Source organism: Suncus etruscus, chromosome 14 (genome assembly GCF_024139225.1).
Source record: "Suncus etruscus isolate mSunEtr1 chromosome 14, mSunEtr1.pri.cur, whole genome shotgun sequence".
NCBI classification, from domain to species: domain Eukaryota; kingdom Metazoa; phylum Chordata; class Mammalia; order Eulipotyphla; family Soricidae; genus Suncus; species Suncus etruscus.
Window position 1 is genome coordinate 75,591,367 of NC_064861.1, and position 23,196 is coordinate 75,614,562.

At 44.8% G+C, this 23,196-nt stretch overlaps 2 protein-coding genes across 2 annotated transcripts in view; one reads left to right on the top strand and one right to left on the bottom strand.

Annotated features, from left to right (window-relative positions):
• The window catches only part of LOC126027236 (zinc finger protein 716-like), a 31,976-nt gene extending 15,954 nt beyond the window's left edge, over positions 1–16,022 (bottom strand). Inside the window, exons 1-4 of the mRNA XM_049786232.1 lie at positions 15,888–16,022; positions 11,800–11,885; positions 9,697–9,823; positions 7,380–7,460 (exon numbers count right to left, since the gene is read on the bottom strand). Coding sequence (XP_049642189.1) covers positions 7,380–7,460; positions 9,697–9,823; positions 11,800–11,832 — 241 coding nt within the window. The 5' untranslated portion in view covers positions 11,833–11,885; positions 15,888–16,022. The remainder of the gene's footprint in view (positions 1–7,379; positions 7,461–9,696; positions 9,824–11,799; positions 11,886–15,887) is intronic.
• A 4,389-nt stretch (positions 16,023–20,411) lies between these two features.
• Positions 20,412–21,998, top strand: LOC126027238 (eukaryotic translation initiation factor 2 subunit 3, X-linked-like). The gene has a single exon (XM_049786234.1). The coding sequence runs from the start codon at positions 20,432–20,434 to the stop codon at positions 21,848–21,850; it is 1,419 nt and encodes a 472-aa protein (XP_049642191.1). The 5' UTR covers positions 20,412–20,431; the 3' UTR covers positions 21,851–21,998.
• Positions 21,999–23,196: the final 1,198 nt, after the last annotated feature.

Sequence of the window (23,196 nt, forward strand, 5' to 3'; positions counted from 1 at the left end):
ATGCAAAGATCCTCAACAAAATCCTGGCGAACAGGATCCAGTGCCTCATCAAGAAGATCATTCACTTTGATCAAGTAGGTTTCATCCCAGGAATGCAAGGATGGTTTAACATCCGTAAATCTATTAATATAATACACAACATAAACAACAACAAAAATAAAAATCACATGGTCATATCAATAGATGCAGAAAAAGCATTTGATAAGGTTCAACACCCATTCTTGATTAAAACTCTCAGCAAGATAGGAATAAAAGGAACCTTTCTCAATATAGTCAAAGCCATCTACCAGAAGCCAGTGGCAAATATTATCCTCAATGGAGAAAAACTAAAATCCTTTCCTCTAAATTCTGGTACAAGACAAGGCTGTCCTCTCTCACCACTCCTATTCAACATAGCACTGGAAGTACTTGCTATAGCGATTAGGCAAGAAAAAGATATCAAGGGAATTCAGATAGGAAAGGAAGAAGTCAAGCTCTCACTGTTTGCAGATGACATGATACTCTACTTAGAAAACCCTAAAGACTCTACCAAAAAGCTTCTAGAAATAATAGATTGGTATAGCAAAGTGGCAGGATACAAAATTAACACACAAAAATCAATGGCCTTTTTATACACGAATAATGATAGGGAAGAAATGGACATTAAGAGAACAATCCCATTCACATTAGTTCCACACAAACTCAAATATCTTGGAGTCAACCTGACTAAAGATGTGAAGGATCTATACAAAGAAAACTACAAAACACTGCTCCAAGAAATAAGAGAGGACACGCGGAAATGGAAACACATACCATGCTCATGGATTGGCAGGATCAACATCATTAAAATGGCAATACTTCCAAAAGCATTGTACAGATTTAACGCGATTCCTCTAAAGATACCCATGACATTTTTCAAAGAAGTGGATCAAATACTTCTGAAATTCATCTGGAACAACAAACAACCTCGAATAGCTAAAGCACTCCTTGGGAAAAGGAATATGGGAGGCATTACTTTCCCCAATTTTAAGTTGTATTACAAAGCAACAGTTATAAAAACAGCATGGTATTGGAATAAAAACAGACCCTCAGATCAGTGGAATAGGCTTGAGTACTCAGAGAAGGTTCCTCAGACATATAACCACCTTGTTTTTGATAAAGGAGCAAAAAATCCTAAATGGAGCAGGGAAAGCCTATTCAACAAGTGGTGTTGGCACAACTGGTTAACCACTTGCAAAAAAGCGAACTCAGACCCCCAGCTAACACCATATACAAAGGTAAAATCCAAATGGATTAAAGACCTTGATATCAGAACTGAAACTATAAGGTATATAGAACAACATGTAGGTGAAACACTCCAGGACATTGAGACTAAAGGCATCTTTAAGGAGGAGACAGCACTTTCCAAGCAAGTGGAAGCAGAGATAAACAGATGGGACTATATTAAGCTGAAAAGCTTCTGCATCTCAAAGGAAATAGTGCCCAGAATACAAAGGCCACCCACTGAGTGGGAGAAATTATTCACCCAATACACATCAGATAAAGGGCTAATATCCAAAATTTACAAGGTACTGACAGAACTATACAAGAAAAAAACAACTAACCCCATCAAAAAATGGGGAGAAGAAATGAACAGACACTTTGAAAAAGAAGAAAGGCAAATGGCCAAAAGGCACATGAAAAGATGTTCAACATCACTAATCGTCAGGGAGATGCAAATCAAAACTACTATGAGGTACCACCTCACGCCACTGAGATTGGCACACATCACAAAAAAGGAAAACAAGCAGTGCTGGCGGGGATGTGGAGAGAAAGGAACTCTTTTTCACTGCTGGTGGGAATGCCGTCTAGTACAACCTTTATGGAAAGCGATATGGAGATTCCTTCACAAACTGGAAATTGAGCTTCCATACGATCCAGCTATACCACTCCTAGGAATATACCCAAGAAGCACAAAAATACAATACAAAAAACCCTTCCTTACTCCTATATTCATTGCAGCGCTATTTACAATAGCCAGACTCTGGAAACAACCAAGATGCCCTTCAACAGATGAGTGGCTGAAGAAACTGTGGTACATATACACAATGGAATACTATGCAGCCATCAGGAGAGATGAAGTCATGAAATTTTCCAATACATGGATGTACATGGAATCTATTATGCTGAGTGAAGTAAGTCAGAGGGAGAGAGAAAGACGCAGAATGGTTTCACTCATCTATGGGCTTTAAGAAAAATGAAGGACATTTTTAACAATATCTCAGAGACAAGAGAGATGAGGGCTGGTAGGTGCAGCTCAGGACATGCAGCTCATCACATAGAGTGATGAGTGCAGTTGCAGAGATGACTACACTGAAAACTATCATAAAATGTGAATGAATGAGGGAAGTAGAAAGCCTGTCTCGAGTACAGGTGTAGGGGGGTGGGGAGGAGGGAGATCTGGGAAATTGGTGGTGGGAATGTTACACCGGTGAAGGGGGGGTGCTCTTTACATGACTGTAATCATACAACTATAATCATGTTTGTAATCACGGTGTTTAAATAAAGATAAAAAAAAAAAAAAAAAAAAAAAAAAAAAAAAAAAATAAAATGGGAATGTACCTACATAGGATTACTATAAAGACTTTTAGATAAATAAAGCAAAGTTACTATCTAGGAATACAACTTAGAAGTAGTAGAGACTTAAAATGATTTAGTCACCCTTTCCTTCATTTTTTGAATAAATCTACCCAAGCTTATCCAGATGTCTTAGTATCATTAATTCTATTTTTTTTTTTTTTTGGTTTTTGGATCACACCTGGGAGCGCTCAGGGGCCACTCCTGGCTCCATGCTCAGCTATCGCTCCTGGCAGGCTCGGGGGATCATATGGGATGCCGGGTTTCAAACCAATGACCTTTTGCATGAAAGGCAAAACGCCTTACCTCCCTGCTATCTCTCCGGCCCCCAGTATCATTAATTTTAATAATTATATCAACCTACAACCATAATAGTTTTATGTATAAGTAAATAGTTATAAGGAAATATTTAAAAATATTAAAAGAATAAGTAAAAACTAAATATTTCTTTCTCTCTCATTCTCTCTCTCTTTCTTTCGGGGGCCACACCTGGTGATGTTCAGGGGTTTCTCCTGGCTATGCACTCAGAAATCGCTCCTGGCTTGGGGCACCATATGGGACGTTAGAGAATCAAACCACTGTCTGTCCTAGGCTAGCGCAGACAAGGCAGACGCCTTACCTAGGCTAGCACTTGTGCCACTGCTCCGGCCCCTCTTTCTTTATTCTTTTCTTTTTTTTTTTGGCTTTTGGGCCACATCCAGTGATGCTCAGTGGTTACTCCTAGCTATGTGCTCAGAAGTCACCCATGGCTTGAAGGGCCATATGGGATGCTGGGGGATTGAACCTCGTCCTAGGTTAGCCGCGTGCAAGACAAACACCCTACCACTTGCAGCACTTCACCAGCCCCTATATACATTTATATCAATCTCTATAAATACTGTCCATTTAAACTTTAAGATAAAACTTCTCAAAATAAGGTATTTTAATATGAAACTTAATTTTATCTGAGGGCTATGTCTTATGAATTATTGCTATTCTGAATATTAGAAGTGGAAATTAGATCTTCTCTTGAGCTGGAGGCTAGCTCTAGCTGGCTTGGGGTTTGGGGAGACCCCATGTGGAAGGCCTTCTCCCTAACTTGGGTGTGCTGGGAGCCTTGATAGGCTCCCAGCCTTCCCCTCTTCTGCCCCTGGCCTCCAGGCCTTCTGGGGTGGCAGCCCAGGCGGCTGGACAAGGTGGGTGTCAGGGGGGGTCCCTCCTGGATGGGGTCCCAAGCCTTCCCCCCATCCCCCAAGCTCTAGGGAAGGAAGGGCACAGGGTGTAGGGCGGGGGCAGATTCCGGCTTCCCACTCTCTATCCATCTTCTCTTGAGCTGAAGGCTAGCTCTAGCTGGCATGGGGTTTGGGGAGACCCCATGTGGAAGGCCTTCTCCCTAACTTGGGTGCATTGGGAGCCTTGATAGGCCCCCAGCCTTCCCCTCTTCTGCCCCCCGGCCTCCAGGCCTTCTGGGGTGGCAGCCCAGGCGGCCGGACAAGGTGGGTCCTAAATTGGGGTGTGCTGAGTTTTGCTCGGTTGCACTAAGTTTGTCACTGGCAATTTCTGACCAGTCTACATATGGAAAACCGTGCAGAGGCACTTCATGTATTAAGAGTATTCCTTATCCTATGTTAAGTTTTGCGTATCCAGAATGTCCATTTTGTATTCTGACCTTTCCCACACCCCTACAAAGCTCATTTTTGCTCCTTAACTCTCTCGAATCCCCCCAAACATCACTAATCTGCATTACTTTTTTTAACTTCAGTACTGCACAATCCTAATCACAGACCAAAGCCGTGCATGTGTGTAACAACCTCAAACTGTTTCAAAAGACATAAAATGGGCATGTATGTCTTTAGAATATTTTGTGTTTTTCCCTGACAACTATAAGTCTTACTAAATATTCTCTTATACAGTGACGATTCTAACCACTTTTTATCTTCTCTTTATGAGCTGTTCAACAAGGAATTTTGGTGAAAGAGTCCCCCAGTTTAATGCTTATGATTGAACCATGTCATGGGGATTGTTGGACTTGTTCTTACGGCCCCCATATGTGCCAATAATGCCACTTGGCATTGCTCCTTTTTTGCATAGGCACATTAAAATGAGAAAATACTATGCATACAAATAAGATCCTATCTAATAGAGATTGGAACACACAAATCTTGTAGTGCAAAGGGACCTTACACCCTGAACATTGACAATAACGACCTGGCACAGGCCTCAGAAGCAAGGGCATTTTCCATTCACCCCTGAACCAGGGAAGCCATCCACGAAACATCCAGGTTTGTCTATAACATCACCTGGAAGCAATCCTCTACCACGGAAGACCCTACCACTGCTCAGACATAGACCTGCTCAAGAGACTTTCCTTAACACTGAGAAGACTTAACAACAACGACCTGCTTACAGGACAGGGCTTCCTGCATTACCCTTTAATTGTGAGGTGAAACGAGAAGACGCTCCACACCCTGACTTCAATGTAGGTTATATGGATTTCAGGATCTTTAATACAGAAACATGATACCAACAACAGAGACTGTGTGAAAAATAAAAGTGTGTTGGCACTACAGACAATGTCTTGGATTGAACAAACTAGTTTGCCTGGAGCCTAGAGTTGGTCTTATTCCAGGAAACTTCAGGGGAAGGGTCTCTTTGTATTTAGGCCAAGGTTATTCCTTTCCATGCCCCTCATATTTTGGTGGCCTATGCAAACAACAATTGCCATTCTAACACTGTTTTTACTGTGCTCCTTTGACTCTAATCCTTAAAAAAAACCAAACACTTAAAATTTGAGGTTAGGGCCCGGAGAGATAGCAGAGCGGCGTTTGCCTTGCAAGCAGCCGATCCAGGACCAAAGGTGGTTGGTTTGAATCCCGGTGTCCCATATGGTCCCCCATGCCTGCCAGGAGCTATTTCTGAGCAGACAGCCAGGAGTAACCCCTGAGCACCGCCAGGTATGGCCCAAAAAACCAAAAAAAAAAAAAATTTTTTTTTTGAGGTTAACTTAAGCTAATATGCATGTACATGGAAATGTAAAAAATACTATGCCTCTAATGTTTAAGGAGTTACATAAGTTTTATGGCTTTAGATTGCCTTGTGTGCTGTTAAGAAATATTATAATGTGTTACAATCTGGGGACTTGAGGGACAAAGTAATTGTACATGAATTCTGTTTTATTTATCTTAATGTTCTTTGGCTGAAAGTTCAAAGTTAAGATACCAGCAAGGGGACTTCTGAGAATTATGTTATGGGTGATTGTCCTTCCACTGTGACTTTACCTTGTCCTCTTTCTTTGCATCTTTGTTCTCATAATTAAAAATAAAAAATTAAAAAAAAAAAAAAAGAAGCAGTGGAAATTAGAGTAATCACCTAACAAGTGTATTTCTTTCTTTTTTGGTTTTTGGGTCATATCCAGCAGTGCTCAGGGGTTACTCTTAGTTCTATGCTCAGAAATCGCTCCTGGCAGGCTCAGGGGATCATATGGGATGCCAGGATTCAAACCACCATCCTTCTGTATGCAAGGGAAACACCTTACCTCCATGCTATCTCTCCAGCCCAACAAGTGTAATTTTTGAGCACAGAGCCAGGAGTAACCCGAGTGCTGCCGGTTGTGCCCCCCCCCAAAAAAGAGAAAGTTGAATGAAACAATAATATAGTTGACTGTTTGATAGTGTTATGTGGGCTCACTTCTCAATTGTTTAAACATACAGACAGGGGCCGGGCGGTGGCGCTGGAGCTAAGGTGCCTGCCTTGCCTGCGCACGGACCGCGGTTCGATCCCCCGGCGTCCCATATGGTCCCCCAAGAAGCCAGGAGCAACTTCTGAGCGCATAGCCAGGAGTAACCCCTGAGCGTCACAGGGTGTGGCCCAAAAACCAAAAAAAAAAAAAAAAAAAAAAAAAAAAAACATACAGACAAAAAAATATTTCTGAGTGAGCCAGAAAGAAAGCAAAGCAAGGAAGGTATTTTCTTTGCATATGGCTAACCTGAATTCAGTCCCTGGCATCCCATATACACCCGAAAACAGTGGCAGGAGTAATTTCTGAGTGTAGATGCAAAAGTAATCCCTGTCACAGGGTTGTTTCAAAATATAAACAAATTCTTTTTCTTAGTATGCTCAAGAATCTTGCCAGATCGATAGTATTGCACAAAGGACGTTTAGTTTGCAAACAGTGGACCCAAATTCAACCAGTAACATCACATATGATCTCCTGAATGGACCAGCATAGGATGCAGAAGCATGAGGCCAGGAGTGACCCCCAAGCAACACCACTAAGATGGCCTAAAAAACATAGAGAAGGGCCCGGAGAGATAGCACAGCGATGTTTGCCTTGCAAGCAGCCGATCCAGGACCAAAGGTGGTTGGTTCAAATCCCGGTGTCCCATATGGTCCCCCGTGCCTGCCAGGAGCTATTTCTGAGCAGACAGCCAGGAGTAACCCCTGAGCATCACCGGGTGTGGCCCAAAAACATTAAAAAAAAAAAAAAACTGGAGAAAAAGCCCTCCTAGGGGAATCTCAAAAGCCGCAGTAATGATCCAATGGCAAAGACAAACATGTAGAAAGACAAGGCAAAAAGTGTCCACCTCCCTAAGGGCACTCAACATGGGGCTGTCCAATCAGGGTGAGAGCAGAGATGGGATGAAGGCTCAGAATCTCAGGATCTGTTATGTTTACAGATGGGGAATCAGAAAAAGCAAAGCTAAGACAGCAAAGCTCTTATCTGGTTGGAGTCAGCATTAAGGGCAAGAAATGGGAATGGAAGAAGACCCAAACCCTGTTCCAGGAAAAGCTCTTTCCACACTTACCTGAAAACACGTCTCTCTGCAGCTTCCCCCGGGCTCCTCTTTCCAACCAGGAGATCAGCGCAGGCTTTGCCCCACAGTGCCCTGTTCCAGAGAAAGAAATTATGGTTTAGAGACAGGAAAGAGGATAGTATCCATGTGTATGAGACTGGGTCCCTAATGAAAATAGCCAAATCAGTGAACAGATGAAGAAGAGAATCTCTGCTCTTCATATACTTATTGTTTAATGGCCAAATGAAACTGGTTTAAATCAAAGAGTAAAATGAGGGGCTGGATATACACTAGACTTGCATATGACCAACATGTATCGATCTGAGCACCCTCTATAGTTCCCTGAGCTAGTCCAGAGGTAGCACTGAATGCAGAGCCAGGAGTAACTTCAAATACTGCCAAGGATGACAAATGCGATTTAAACTAAAAATTTAGGGGTGACGTTTAGGAGCCAGAGCAATAGCACAGTGGGTAGAATGTTTGCCTTAAACGTGGCCAACCCACATCTGATCCCCCAAGATTGCCAGGAATAATTCCTGAGCGTAGAGCAATGAATAACCCGAGTGCTACATGATGTGGTCTGATCCCCACCCCCCAAAAAAACCAACTTTGGGGCTGAATCAATATCATAGAGGGGAGAACATTTGCTTTGCACAAGGCGGACAGGGTTCCATCCCTGGTGTCCCAGATGACTCCCCAAGGATGCCAGGAGTAATTTCTGAGCACAGAGCAAGAGTAACCATTGAACACCACTGGGAGTAGCAAAAACAACCAACCAACAACAAAAAAAACAGGGAAGGGCTGGAGTGATAATATAGTGGGGAGAGTACTTGCCTTGTGGGGGAGGGGGCGGCACCCTGGCTTGATCCCCAATACCACCAAACCCTCCCAGGATTGACTCCTGAGTGCAGAGCCAGATCTTAGCCCCAATTCTGCTGGGTATAGCCCCCTAAAAAACAAATAAAAGTCAAATTGCGGGTCAAATTGCAGCCCTGGACTCAGAACAAGAGGTTGGAAAATATGCTTTGCAAGCAGGGATCTCAGGTTTGATCCCTCACAATGCACCATCCTCCAAGAAGATCGGGAGGTGCTGGTGCCTTGTAGCCCTTAAAAAATTGTCAACAGGGCCGGGCGGTGGCGCTAGAGGTAAGGTGCCTGCCTTGCCTGCGCTAGCCTAGTTCAATCCCCTGGTGTCCCATATGGTCCCCCAAGCCAGGAGCGACTTCTGAGCGCATAGCCAGGAGTAACCCCTGAGCGTCACCGGGTGTGGCCCAAAAACCAAAAAAAAAAAAAAATGTCAACAACAACAAAAAAACAAAAACAAAAAAGGGACTGGAGAGATAGCATGGAGGTAAGGCATTTGCCTTGCATGCAGAAGGATGTTGGTTCGAATCCCACCATCCCATATGGTCCCCCGAGTCTGCCAGGAGCGATTTCTAAGCATTGAGCCAGGAGTAACCCCTGAGCGCCGCCGGGTGTTACCCAAAACCAACCCTAAGCTCAGTTTCTGAAGTAAGCTCTGAGTACTCCACATTGGGACAAGATGGTCCCCAAGCTTTTTTTTTTTGGGGGGGGGTGCCACACCCGTTTGATGCTCAGGGGTTACTGCTGGCTAAGCGCATAAAATCACCCCTGGCTTGGAGGAACCATATGGGATGCCGGGGGATCGAACCACGGTCCTTCCTTGGCTAGCACTTGCAAGGCAGACACCTTACCTCTAGCACCACCTCACCGGCCCCAAAGGTTGACAAGTTTCCACGAGGTTGCTACATACTTTCTTTTTTTTGGGGGAGGGGTCACACCTGGCAGTGCTCAGGGGTCAGTCCTGGCTCTACACTCAGAAATTACCCCCAGCAGGCACAGGGGACCATATGGGATGCTGGGATTCGAACCACAGTCCTTCTGCATGAAAGGCAAATGCCTTACTCTCCTGCACCCCCCAAACTTAAAATATTTAAATGACCTGATTTTGGGAGAATTTTGAGATACACCCCTCTCTGGTCAGGGATGACTCCTAGCTCTGTGCTGAGTGATGACCCCTGGAGGCTTAGGGGATCAACATGAAACCAGGATCAAACTAGGTTCACACCAGCCAAGGCAAACTCCAGACACAATGTACTATCGCTCAGGACTGTGAAATGACATTTAAAATGGTAGAGTGGGACTCATTTAAGAAATAAAGTCAGGATCTGGGGAGTTAGAACAATGGGGAAGGGCTTGACCTTAGAGATCTGCGAAAACACATACCCTGTTAAATCCATATCCCTAACAATATGTGACATCAATCCCATAGTGCACCCCACACAGGCAGCTCTAGAGTGGCTCCTACCTATGGCCCGCAGATGTTGGTAGGTCTCTAGCATCACGTCTCTGTAGAGATTCTTCTGAGAAGCATCCAGCCATGCCCACTCCTTCGGGGAGAAGCTTAAGGCCACATCAGCGAAGGTCACCGCACCCTGAGCAGACACACACAGAGGAGTCAGGGCACCAGCTCATCCCAGGGCCTTGGGGGTGAGGAAGGGACCTCCCAGGGCCCTAAAGAAACTCATGTTCTCTTCCTTCTCCCCTTAGGTGGAACAAGCCTGAAAGTCAATTTCTCTATGAGCGGGGGCCGGAGAGATAGCATGGAGGTAAGGCGTTTGCCTTTCATGCAGGAGGTCATCGGTTCGAATCCCGGCGCCCCATATGGTCCCCTGTGCCTGCCAGGAGCAATTTCTGAGCCTGGAGCCAGGAATAACCCCTGAGCACTGCCAGGTGTGACCCAAAAACCAAAAAAAAAAAAAAAAAAAAATTTCTCTATGAGCAAACCCTTAAGGACAGGTTCCAGAAATACCCCTAGATCCACCAACATAACGTGAGAATACTGTTCTAGAAGGTTGGAGATAGTGGTATGCACACAAACATACCTGAGCCAATGCCTGTATCATAGGCCCATACTCCATTGCCAGGAGTAACTAAAAAAGCATAGAGCCAGAAGGAGCTAAAAAGCAGTCTGGGTATGGCCCCAAATACTAAAAACACACCAGCCCAATCCCAACCCCAAAGACCACCTCTGACCTTGGTACTAGGGAGAGAAAAAAAGGAAAATTCATGGTCCAGTGAGTGAGTCAAACCTGTACTTGTCTGAATCAGCACTCATGGATTACCTCCAAAAATAATCTCTGCTTGAGCAGGAAAAATGACTGGACTCCCAATCTTTATTCTCCAAAGATCCTTTGCTCACATTTCTTACTAAAGAGCCACAAAGCCACAGGACCGTAGACAAAGTAGGCTTTGAAAGTGTAACTGGTTTACCAAGGAGAAATGTGGCCTCAGGGATGAGGTGAGAATTCAGAGTGAAGAACAAAAGAGCTAAACTGCATGTCCTGGCGCCTTGGCAACAGTGCCAGGGAGGGCACATGGGACACAGGGAAAATCCAGGGTCAATCCTAGGCACACACTGATGTTGCCAGGAGTAAATCCTGTGTAGAGCCAATAGCCGAGTACTCCCACTGTGGCAGAAAATTTAATACAAAACAATCTCAGGAAGCACAGTACAGAGAAAATAAACTAAAACCAAACAAAACCCATAAGTGCAGGTGCAGAAAAGGACCCAGCAGCATTTTATCTAGTAAGGCAGAAAAAATTTTACCCACTTTTCTGAATTAGTGACCCTGGGGGGAATGTATCAGACCCACATGAAGGGTCCTCAGTGAAGAAAAGGACATGGGACATGAGCATTGGCCTGGCATCTGGGAGCAGCTGAAAAATACAAAAGAACTTGGTACTGATCCTACAAAACAGCTGGGAGATCACTTGCCTTGCACTTGGCTATCCCAGATAGAATCCAGACACCCTGTATAGTCCCTTGAGCCCAGCAGAATAAACACCTGAGTGCAGAACAAAAGAATCCCGGAGTGGAGAGATAGCATGGAGGTAGGGCATTTGCCTTGCATTCAGAAGGATGGTGGTTGGAAACCCGGCATCCCATCCGATTCCCTGAGCCTGCCAGGAGTAACCCCTGAGCACTGTCGGGTGTGACCACCCCCCCTCCCCCCAAGAAAAAAAACCAAGGGAAAAAAGAAAAGGAAGAAGAATCCCTTTTGGGTGCAGTGCAAGAGACTAAAAAAAAAAGTTTTTACACAGATGCGGCAACAATGCTTCAAGGTCTCATTGTTCATCATCATCAGGATGTATATTACCAGGAGCCCAACCCTGGATGCTGGCACCCCATAAAGTCAAAGACCTGCAAATGGTGACCAAAAGGCACCAAGTCAGGAGAAAACTCTAGTAGCACTGGGTGTGGCCCACAAACCAAACACAACAAAGGAGGGCAAAAGTGGGCTCAAAGTACAGAGTACAGAGTCCCTGCCAGGAGCTACACTCTGACCCTAGGGAGCTGCGTACTCCTGTCCCCCATCTTGGCTCTTTCTGAGCCCACTCTGTCCCCTACCTGGGTACAGGACTTCAGAAGGTGCGGCCCCATCTTCTGCCTGGATTATTCCCAAAGAACAGCAGCAAGGCCCTTTGCAGGAAACTCTGGAAGAAAGTCACAGCCGTGTGTTAAAGATGAACACAAGTCCCTGTTAGGACGAGAAGTGCCTCCACTGGGGCCAGAAACCTGAGACCCTAATGGACCACACCCCAGGGCACCAACACAGACCAACATGGGAGATGAGGCCAGAGGCTCCTTCCTCTCCTGGACAGCAGAAGTGGTTGGATGTAGGTTGGGATCCAGGCTGTGCAATGGAAAGGCACTATGACTTTGCTCTACAGGGAGGAAACTGAACCTTGAGCTCTGCATCCTCCGTGGGCCCTACACAGCTCCCGGGAGCCCAGGACAGGGCTGATTTGGGCAGGAGCCCTGCATATTAGAGCCCCCTGCAGGATGGCAGTAGTGCTTTCCCCTATACTCAGCCTGAAAGTGGCTCTGAAACTGGGACTCAGGGAGACAAACCCTCTGCTTCCCTCCTGCCATATGATCACATACACAACACTACTAGGAGTGACGCCTGTGTGCAGAGTAGGACTAAGCACTGGCTGAGGAATTAAAAAATTACTTTCACTCAATGTTAAGTATGTACCTAAAATACTACTGTGAAGGATATGTAAGCCAATAAGATCAAAATAAAAATTTTAAAAAATTACTTTCACAATCCTTACATGAGTAAGATCTTTCACCAGTATGATTTTTTTTTTTGAGGAAGACTAAGGTGTGAAGAGTCAACCTCAGATCTTCCCACAAAACTGACATTTATAAGGTTTTTATTCATCCAATATGAACTTTTGTATAAATAAGGTGTGAGCAGCAAAGGTGTGAGGCTTTCCAATCCTCCCTCCACATATAAGGCTTCACTCTAGAACACAGTCAGCTTTGGATCATGTGAGATACTTCAAACACACATGCAGTTTATGCATACAGTTTCTAGTATTCCTTTTTTGTTTGTTTGTTTAGGACTTTGAGCTAAGTAATTACTCCAGGCAGGTTCAGGAATATGGGATATCTCCAGTACATGGGGATTGGATCAAGGTTGGCCAAGTGCAGGGCAAACACCCTACCAGCTGTGCTATTGCTCCAAACACAGCACTCATTTTCTTTTTTCTTTTTTTTCTTTTTGGTTTTTGGGCCACACCCAGCCGTGCTCAGGGGTTACTCCTGGCTGTCTGCTCAGAAATAGCTCCTGGCAGGCACGGGGGACCATATGGGACACCAGGATTCGAACCAACCACCTTTGGTCCTGGATTGGCTGCTTGCAAGGCAAACACCGCTGTACTATCTCTCCGGGCCCAGCACTCATTTTCTTATGCAGAGAAAACATTAAGAATTTTAAAGAGGGCCCAGGGAGATAGCACAGTGGCGTTTGCCTTGCAGGCAGCCAATCCAGGACCAAAGGTGGTTGGTTCGAATCCCGGTGTCCCATAGGGTCCCCCGTGCCTGCCAGGAGCTATTTCTGAGCAGACAGCTAGGAGTAACCCCTGAGCACCAAAAAAGCGGGGCTGGAGAGATAGCATAGAGGTAAGGCGTTTGCCTTTCATGCAGAAGGTCATTAGTTCGAATCCCGGGATCCCATATGGTCCCCTGAGCCTGCCAGGAGCGATTTCTGAGCATGGAGCCAGGAGTAACCCCTGAGCATTGCTCGGTGTGACCCAAAAACCAAAAAAAAAAAAAAAAAAAAAAAATTTAAAAAAAGGGTCCGGAGAGATAGTATGGAGATAGGGTGTGGTTCGAATCCAAGCATCCTAGATGGTCCCCTAAGCCTGCCAGGAGCAATTTCTGAGCATAGAGCCAGAAGTAACCCCTGAGCACTGCCGGGTGTGACCAAAAACAAACAAACAAACAAAAAAAAAGAATTAAAAAAAAAAAGCCTTCCTTGGACTGGAGAGATAGCATGGAGGTAAGGTGTTTGCCTTGCTTGCATGCATGATGGTGGTTCAAATCCCGGCATCCCATATGGTCCTCCGAGCCTGCCAGGAGCCATTTCTGAGTGTAGAGCCAGGAGTAGCCCCTGAGTGTTGCCAGGTATGACCCAAAAAAAAAACAAAAAAAGCCTTCCTATGGGGCCGGAGAGATAGCATGGAGGTAAGGCATTTGCCTTGCATGCAGGTCAGTGGTTCAAATCCCGGCATCCCATATAGTCCCCTGAGCGTGCCAGGAGTGATTTCTTTTTTTTTTTGTTTGTTTTGATGCTCAGGGGTTACTCCTGGCTAAGCGCTCATAAATTGCCCCTGGCTTGGAGGGACTATATGGGACGCCAGGGGATCGAACTGCGCTCCTTCCTTGGCTAGCACTTGCAAGACAGACACCTTACCTCTAGCGCCACCTCTGGCCCCACAGGAGTGATTTCTGAGCAGAGCCAGGAGTAACCCAAGTGCTGCCGGTGTGACCCAAAAAACAATATATATATATATATATATATATATATATATATATATATATATATATATATATATATATATATAATTAAAAAATAAGGTCTTCATACATTTCTTACACATGTAGGGACTCTTTAAGATCATTCCTGGAGGACCCGGAGAGATAGCACAGTGGCGTTTGCCTTGCAAGCAGCCGATCCAGGACCAAAGGTGGTTGGTTTGAATCCTGGTGTCCCATATGGTCCCCTGCGCCTGCCAGGAGCTATTTCTGAGCAGGCAGCCAGGAGTAACCCCTGAGCATCGCAGGGTGTGGCCCAAAAACAAAAACAAAACAAACAAAAAAAAAAAAAGATCACTCCTGGAGAGCTTGCAGGACACTACACTGTCAGCGACCCAAGCTGGGTCAGTGGTGTACCAGGCAAACACTCAACCCAACCAGAAACAATTTTCATATGAATGAAATGGACTGAAGAGCAAGTGAAGGCTCCCTAATACTCCTTAAATACCTCATCAAGGTTCTAAAGCAGAGAGGCAGGGAAGAGATCCCCAATCTTGAGATGCACTAAAACTCAAGATGGGATTGAAGACCAGACCTTTACCTGACAGCACAGCAGGTCCAGAAATGGCTGGATCCTCCCCTTCCCAGAGAGGCTCCAGCAAAGGCCAGGAGAGGAATACCAAAGACCACCTACTACCTCTGCCCATGGCAACCACCTAGCAACAGGACTCTTATCCAAGTGGAAAGCCCCAAGGGGACAGGTTGGGGTAAGAAAATGTGTTGCTTGGGGCCATGCTGGCAGCATTTCCCCTCAGACCTTTCATTCGGAATGTATATTGGCAGGAACTCTGCCTTTGGCTTAAAGAGCTCTTTCTAGCTAGAGTAGAGTGCACACACTACTTCTGTCTCCCTCTCTGTTTCTGTTTTTATAGCCACATTCATGTGGTGCTCAGGGTTTACTCGTGGCTCTGCAGTGAATTGGAACCCAGAGCGCCCTTTTACCATGCCAGTGCCCTCCCAGCTATCCGGGACTGACTTTTCTGAAAAGCCCAAGTCCTGGATCTCCCAGGAGCTTCCCTGGAAAAGGAGTGGAGAGAGCTAAAGGGGCAGGTTCTCCTCTCCCAGCTGCTGCCTCTTCCCCAATTCACTTGAAAAACCCAGGACGCCACCGGCATCAGTGTGGTCGGTTCTTTTCTGTCCTTTCTAAAACTTCTTCCATGAGTTTGTTCCAGCCCGAGTTCTCCTTCCATCACCTGCTTCCCCATTCACTCTCCCATCTTGTTCTTGTTGGAGTGTGGGGCAGAGAACTCTGATCATCTACATGCCAGGCAAGAGCCCTTGGGCTGCCCCATCATCTGTCCAATAAGGACAGAAATAAACACAATAGAGGGGGGAGCCCGGAGCGGTGGTGCAAGCGGTAAGGCGTCTGTCTGCCTTGCACACACTAAACTAGGACGGACCTTTGTTCGATTCGCAGGGCGTCCATAGGGTCCCCCCCAAGCCAGGTGCGATTTCTGAGTGCAGAGCCAGGAGGAACCCCTGAGTGTCATCGGGTGTGGCCCCAAAAGCAAAATAAGAAATAAATAAACACACACAACAATAACAAACAGTCCGCACTCGGTTGGGGCTCGGTTGGGCCCTTCCACTGGGAGTGTCACTCCCGACCTCACCTTGCCAAGACCCCGTAGTTGGCTGGCAGGAGAGAAAGATCGTCCCCCCAAATCCTCGGCATCAGCGGGGCACCCCCGAACCCCCCGATCCACTCTCAGTTCTGCAGTGATGGCGGCGGAAGGGGCCCGCACCAGAAAAAGGACTTGCAGGGGGGGAAGAAAAAAAAAGCGAGCCGTGGGTTCCGTGACGTCACCGGGACTTCCGGCCGGGTCTTAAAGGGCCAGCGGCTCTTGCGCCACACTTCCTGGTGACTTCCTTGCTTGGCCTGGAAGGTGAGTTTTTGGGGGCTTCTTTTGGATTTGATTCAGGTGATCCAAACTGCTGCGGATCTTCAGGTAATAGAGATAGGGAGATTGGGGTGTGGAGAGGCTGATCAGATGACATGTGCAGTAAAGATTTTGTTTATTTATTTATTTATAGTTGGGGGAGGGCACAACTAGTGGGGCTTAGAGTTAACTCCTGGCTCTAGACTCAGGAATATTTCCTGGCAATGTTCAAGGAACTCATTGGGATGTGTTGGATTGAACCCTGGCCAGCCACTTACAAGTCAAATGACCTATCCGCCTTGCTAGAGCGTAGTAGAATTGTTTTAAACATAAAAATTGCATCCTCCTCATGCTGGATTTACAGAGGATTGTGCCTTTGATTGACTCAGTTCACTCCTCGGCCTCTCATAAGGTTCCCTGAGCCTGCCTGGGAATGATCTCTGAACGCAGAGTCAGTTGTAACTGCTGATCACCGATGGGTGTGGCCCAATAACGAAATTGCATACTCCCAAGTGCCTAGAATTGTACAATAGGGAAGGCATTGGCCTTGAGAGTGGATAATTCCGCCGAGATGAACCTGGAGTGATCTCTGAGTCCTTCCTAGTTTGGGAAACAACCAACTCAAAATGGAATCACAGAGCCCATTTAACCCGGAGCTATCCCTTTAAGACAGACTTGAACCAACTGTCGTCGGATGGCAGTTTGGCTTTGCCCGAGTGGGGCTGGTGGGGAGGAGGGGAGTTGCGAAGGGGGGAATTGGCGGCGCAAACTACTGGCAAACAGTTTCTACTCCTGGCTAGGGCTTGCTCTCTGGTTTCTATTGGATTTAGTTGTATTTTCTTGGCTGGTTTATCCTTTTTCTTAGCTCTTTTAGTTCCTGGCCCTCATTCTGACCTTTCCTTGATCACAAACCCAGCTCTCTCTCCTTTTTCCCTCTCCAATTCTAGGGCTTTGTCCTAAAGCCCCTGGCCTCTTTACCCTTCCTGTTTATTAAAATAGGGTTAAAGAAACACCTCACTAGAGTCTTCCCTGCTGGGCTTCCTGTAGGTGGAGGGCTTTGGAACTCAGGTAAGAAGGGGCTTGTCTTGCAGAGGGCTGCCACAGATTGAATCTGCAAACCTATTGGATTTAGTTGTATTTTCTTAGCTGGTTTATCCTTTTTCCTAGCTCTTTCTTGTTCCTGGCCCTCATTCTGACCTTTCCTTGATCACAAACCCAGCTCTCTCTCCCCTCCTTTTTCCCTCTCCAATTCTAGGGCTTTGTCCTAAAGCCCCTGGCCTCTTTACCCTTCCTGTTTATTAAAATAGGGTTAAAGAAACACCTCAGAGTCTTCCCTGCTGGGTTTCCTGTAGGTGGAGGGCATTGGAATTCTGGTAAGAAGGGGCTTGTCTTGCAGAGGGCTGCCACAGATTGAATCTGCAAACCCCATATGTTGACCTGATCCTCGCAGGAGGGACACCGAGTGTGTTACAGGACTATTTCCTTATGGGTATGGTGCCAAAAACTAAAAATCAGTAAATATCCAGGCAAGGCAGGAATGATGTTTCATGGCAGAAATCCTGAGTTCTTCCTATGTTTATTTTTCTATATACCTCTGGTTTCAGATCAGATGTCAAGGTCTTTAAGGTTTTTCCATACAGAATTGACTTCTATGCATAATGTTAGAAAGATTAAAAAAAAAAAAAAGAGCTCTGAGTTTATATACTTGCATGAGGCTGACCAGTTTTCCCAAAGCCATTGTTAAAGAGACTCTCCTTTCTCCACTTCCTAGTTTTGTTCCTGTATCAAAGATTATCTTCTCTCAAATAGCTGAGTGTCTATCTCATGTTATTCAATTCTATTCCACAGATCTGAGTCTGTCTTTATGCCAATACCAGAGTATTTTATTTATTACCTCTTTGTAATACAATATGAAGTTGAGGAAAGTGATGCCTCTCATATATTCTTTCCCAAGAATTGCTTTCTCTATTCACGGCGGTTTATTGTTTCATCTGAATTTCAGAAACGTTTGAGGATTTCTTTGAAAAACATCCTGGGTCTAGGAACTGCATTGAGTCTGTATAATGCTTTGGCAAGTATTGCCATTTTAATGACTTTTTTGTTTGTTTTTTGAGTCACACCCAGTGGAACTCAGGAATTACTCTTGGCTTTGCACTTAGAAATCGCTCCTGGCAACCTCTGGGGACCATATGTACTGGATCAGTTGTGTGCAAGGCAAATACCCTACAGCTGTGCTATGTCTCCTATCCCCATTTTTTTTTTTTGGGGGGGGGCCACACTCGTTTGATGCTCAGGGGTTACTCCTGGCTAAGCGCTCAGAAATTGCCCCTGGTTTGGGGGGACCATATGGGACGCAGGGGATCGAATCGTGGACCTTCCTTGGCTAGCGCTTGCAAGGCAGACACCTTACCTCTAGCGCCACCTCTCCAGCCCCCTCCCATCCCATTTTAATGATGTTAATCTACGCAATTTACCCAAACACAACAAGGGCTGTACTTCCATTTCCTCATGTCCTATTTTTATTTGCTGAAGTAATGTTTTGTAAGTTTTTTTGTATGGATCTTTCACCTCTTTTTTTTGTTTTTATTTTTTGGGCCACACCCATTTGATGCTCAGGGGTTACTCCTGGCTACACGCTCAGAAATCGCCCCTGGCTTGGCAGGACCATATGGGACACTGGGACGAACCGAGGTCCTTCCTTGGCTAGCGCTTGCAAGGCAGACACCTTACCTCTAGTGCCACCTCGCCGGCCCTGTCTTTCACCTCTTCAGTTCATTGATTCCAAGATCCTTGATTTACAAGACATAATTTTGATTGTGATTGTGTTTTTAATATCTCTTTCCCCTCTCTCATTTGTATGTAGGGAACTCATGTATTTTTAAGGCAAGTAAATTTTTTAGCCTGCTATTTGACTGTAAAAATGGATTGTTTCTGAACGCTTTTCTGTAGAGTCTTTAGGAGTATCTTCACATAGTATCAAATATCATAAGTACCGAGGGATTGACTTTATCCTGCCTATCTGGAAGTCCTTGATAAATTTGTATTGACTAATTGAAATGGCAAGTAGTTGCAGTAACATATTGAATAGAAATGGTGAATGCTATAGGCAGCTTCTGTCCTACAGCCATCAGTGAGATTTCAGTGAATCCACTTTAGGGAGAATGGGTTGCACGAACGGCAAAATATGAAATATAAAATAATGAAACCACACAGTATGTGGAGTCAACACGTTTTTCTGGCAGGAATGGGGCAAGTTTAATTTTTTTTTTTTTTTGAGCAGGGAGATTTATAGGGGTAAAATTAGCCATAAGTGAAGAATAATTATAATCACAAAGGCAACACTTTGCAAGCTTACTTCAAATGCAAAATCAGGAATAGGAGGAAGTAGGAAATATCTAGGAACTTGATCTCCACTAGGCTGGACTCTATTGTTCTATAGGTCTAGTAAAGGAAGAAGCCAATAGCCCAGGGGTCTGCTCTCTAGCTTCGCTCTTGATTACCAGAAACTGCAGCTGTAAGGACATATTTGAAAAAGAGAAACAGCATTCTTTGCTTTTCAGGCTAAATATATCCAGAAAAGGGGTTCTCTTAGTAATCTTTGGTGCTGGAATTTCTGAGCCAAATTATTTGATAGAGGCCACAATTTTGCCTGAGATTTACAAAGGAGAGAAGCCAAATAATGACCGAAAATGTAATGCCAAGCATCTCTTCGGAAATTCCTCAACCATCCACGCAGGGGAAAAAGGCATCCACAGTGGGTCTTTTGAGGAACCCCGAGGGGGTAATTTCAGTTCTCCCCACCAGGAAAATGTGAAGATACATCTGGTGCGCTGAGTTCCCCTAAAAGTTTATGAATGCTTGGAACTCAGCCCACCAGAGGTGAAAATGGTCAACCTTGTCTCTTGCCTGATCTTAGAGGGCCCCCCCCAACCTTGAGCATGTTTGCCAAAGATCTGTGGTAAATGACTTTGACTATACTGAGGATAGTCCTTTTAATTCCCATTTTGTTGAAAGTGTTTTATCATGATTAATTGTTGTATCGTAAAAGATGCTTTATCTTTATATGTTCATATGATTTTCCTTCTTTTATTGATATGGTATGGTATACTCTGATGATTGACTTGCATAAGTTAAACCATTCTTGCATCCCCAGGATGAATACTACTCGGCCATGGTTGTATGATCTTTTACATGAATTGTTGTGCTTTATTTGTTAGGATTCTTTTGAGCATCTTTGGATCTGTGTTCATCCGAGGATATTGGTCTCGCTGGGCAAGATGGCAGGGGAAGAGGGCGGCGTGACTTTGGGGCAGCCACATCTTTCTCGCCAGGATCTCTCCACGTTGGATGTTACTAAGCTGACACCACTTTCACATGAAGTTATCAGTAGACAAGCTACAATTAATATAGGTACCATCGGTCATGTAGCCCATGGGAAATCCACAGTTGTAAAAGCTATTTCTGGAGTTCACACTGTCAGATTCAAAAATGAACTTGAAAGAAATATTACCATCAAACTTGGATATGCTAATGCTAAGATTTATAAACTTGATGACCCAAGCTGTCCTCGTCCAGAATGCTATAGATCCTGTGGAAGTAGTACACCTGATGAATTTCCAACAGACATTCCAGGAACTAAAGGGAACTTCAAATTAGTCAGACATGTTTCCTTTGTTGACTGTCCTGGTCACGATATTTTGATGGCAACTATGCTTAATGGTGCAGCAGTGATGGATGCAGCTCTTCTACTGATAGCTGGCAATGAATCTTGCCCCCAGCCTCAAACATCTGAACACCTGGCTGCCATAGAAATCATGAAACTGAAGCATATTTTGATTCTACAAAATAAAATTGATTTGGTCAAAGAAAGCCAAGCTAAGGAACAGTACGAACAGATTCTTGCATTTGTTCAAGGCACAGTAGCTGAAGGAGCCCCTATTATTCCAATTTCTGCTCAGTTAAAATACAATATTGAAGTTGTCTGTGAGTACATTGTGAAGAAGATTCCGGTACCTCCAAGAGACTTCACCTCAGAGCCCCGACTTATTGTTATTAGATCCTTTGATGTCAACAAACCTGGCTGTGAAGTTGATGACCTTAAAGGGGGTGTTGCTGGTGGTAGTATTCTCAAAGGAGTATTAAAGGTGGGCCAAGAAATAGAAGTCAGACCTGGGATTGTTTCTAAAGATAGTGAAGGGAAACTCATGTGTAAGCCAATTTTTTCCAAAATCGTATCACTTTTTGCAGAGCATAATGATCTTCAGTATGCTGCTCCAGGCGGTCTGATCGGAGTGGGCACAAAAATCGACCCCACTTTGTGCCGAGCTGACAGAATGGTGGGGCAGGTACTTGGTGCCATTGAAGCTTTACCTGAGATCTTCACAGAACTGGAAATTTCCTATTTCCTACTTAGACGGCTTCTAGGTGTCCGCACTGAAGGAGACAAGAAAGCAGCAAAGGTGCAAAAGCTGTCGAAGAATGAAGTTCTTATGGTGAACATAGGATCCTTGTCAACAGGAGGAAGAGTTAGTGCAGTGAAAGCTGATTTGGGAAAAATTGTTCTGACTAATCCTGTGTGCACGGAAGTAGGAGAAAAGATTGCACTGAGCCGAAGAGTTGAGAAGCACTGGCGTTTAATTGGTTGGGGACAAATAAGAAGAGGGGTGACAATCAAACCCACAGTAGACGATGACTGAAGAATTCCAGCTTACTGATGCTTTCAGATAAAGTTTAAATTTCTTTTCAACTGAGTTGTATTTTCAAATCAATACTTAGAATTTCACAGCTCATTACTTAGTACTAGCTGTAGGATTGTTCCCATTTTATGATGATGAAAAGTTATTAAAATTTGGTTTATAATAAATGTAAAAATTGGCATTACATTGGATTGGATCTATTTTTGAGCACAAATTAATTGTTCCTAAATAAAGTTTCCATTTATACAGCAGTGCAGATTAGAAATGGAATTTTGCCATAGAGCCTACCTATTTGGAATAAAATTTTCCTTGCTTTTCATGATTTTGGGGGGGCACCCTGGTGACACTCAGGGGTTACTCCTGGCTCTGCGCTCAGAAATTGCTCCTGGCTTGGGGGACAATATGGGATGCCGGGAGATGGAACCGCAGACTATCCCAGGTTAGCACATGCAAGGCAAATGCCCTATCACTTGCACCACTGCTCCAGCCCCCTCATGATTCATTTTTATTTTTATTTTCCCCCTCCCCCATTTTTATTTTTTTGATGGTACCAACAATGGGTCTTTATTGGGTGCAACGATGCGGGGAGAGGGGTACACGCCAGCTCCTACGGTGACTCCCAAGGGCCAGGTCACCACACCAGAAAGGTCACGACTCCTTTTTTTTTGTTGCTCAGGCTGTCTGCTCAGAAATAGCTCCTGGCAGGCACGGGGACCATATGGGACACCGGGATTCGAACCAACCACCTTTGTTCCTGGATCAGCTGCTTGCAAGGCAAACATCGCTGTGCTATCTCTCCGGGCCCCACGATTCATTTTTGAGTAGCTCCAGACTTGAAAATTTTGGAGATAAAAATTATCCTTAAAGTCTACTCTCCACCCCTTATTTTTGTCTTTTTGGGACACATTTGGCAGTGCTCAGGGCCTACTGGGAGGAGTGTGTCACTTCCAGTGGTGCTTGGGACCATGTGGTCTCTTGCATGCAAACTGCAATTCGCTCATTTGGCTAGCTCTCTAGCCCAGTCAATATTTTACATTGTTTTATCTACTTACTGTGATTATTGACATAGATTCTAATATTTGTAACCTTTGGAGAGTAAATTATGTTATACGGTAAAACCTTGATCTTGATTTTTTATTCTCTTTTTGGGAGGGGTTTTTTGGGTCACACCCAAAAATCAAAAGGAAAAAAAAGGATATTGGTCTCTCATTAACAGTGTTGATGGTGTCTCTATTTTGGGTATCAGGGTGATGTTTTGCTTCACCCAAATAAATTTGGGAGTGTTTTTGTTTCTTCAATTTCCTGAAGGATCCTGAAAAAGATTGGCATTAGGCTCTCTCTTTTTT

Coding starts and splice junctions, on each gene's coding strand:
- LOC126027238 (XM_049786234.1), top strand. CDS start 20,432: ATGGCAGGGGAAGAGGGCGGCGTGACTTTGGGGCAGCCACATCTTTCT.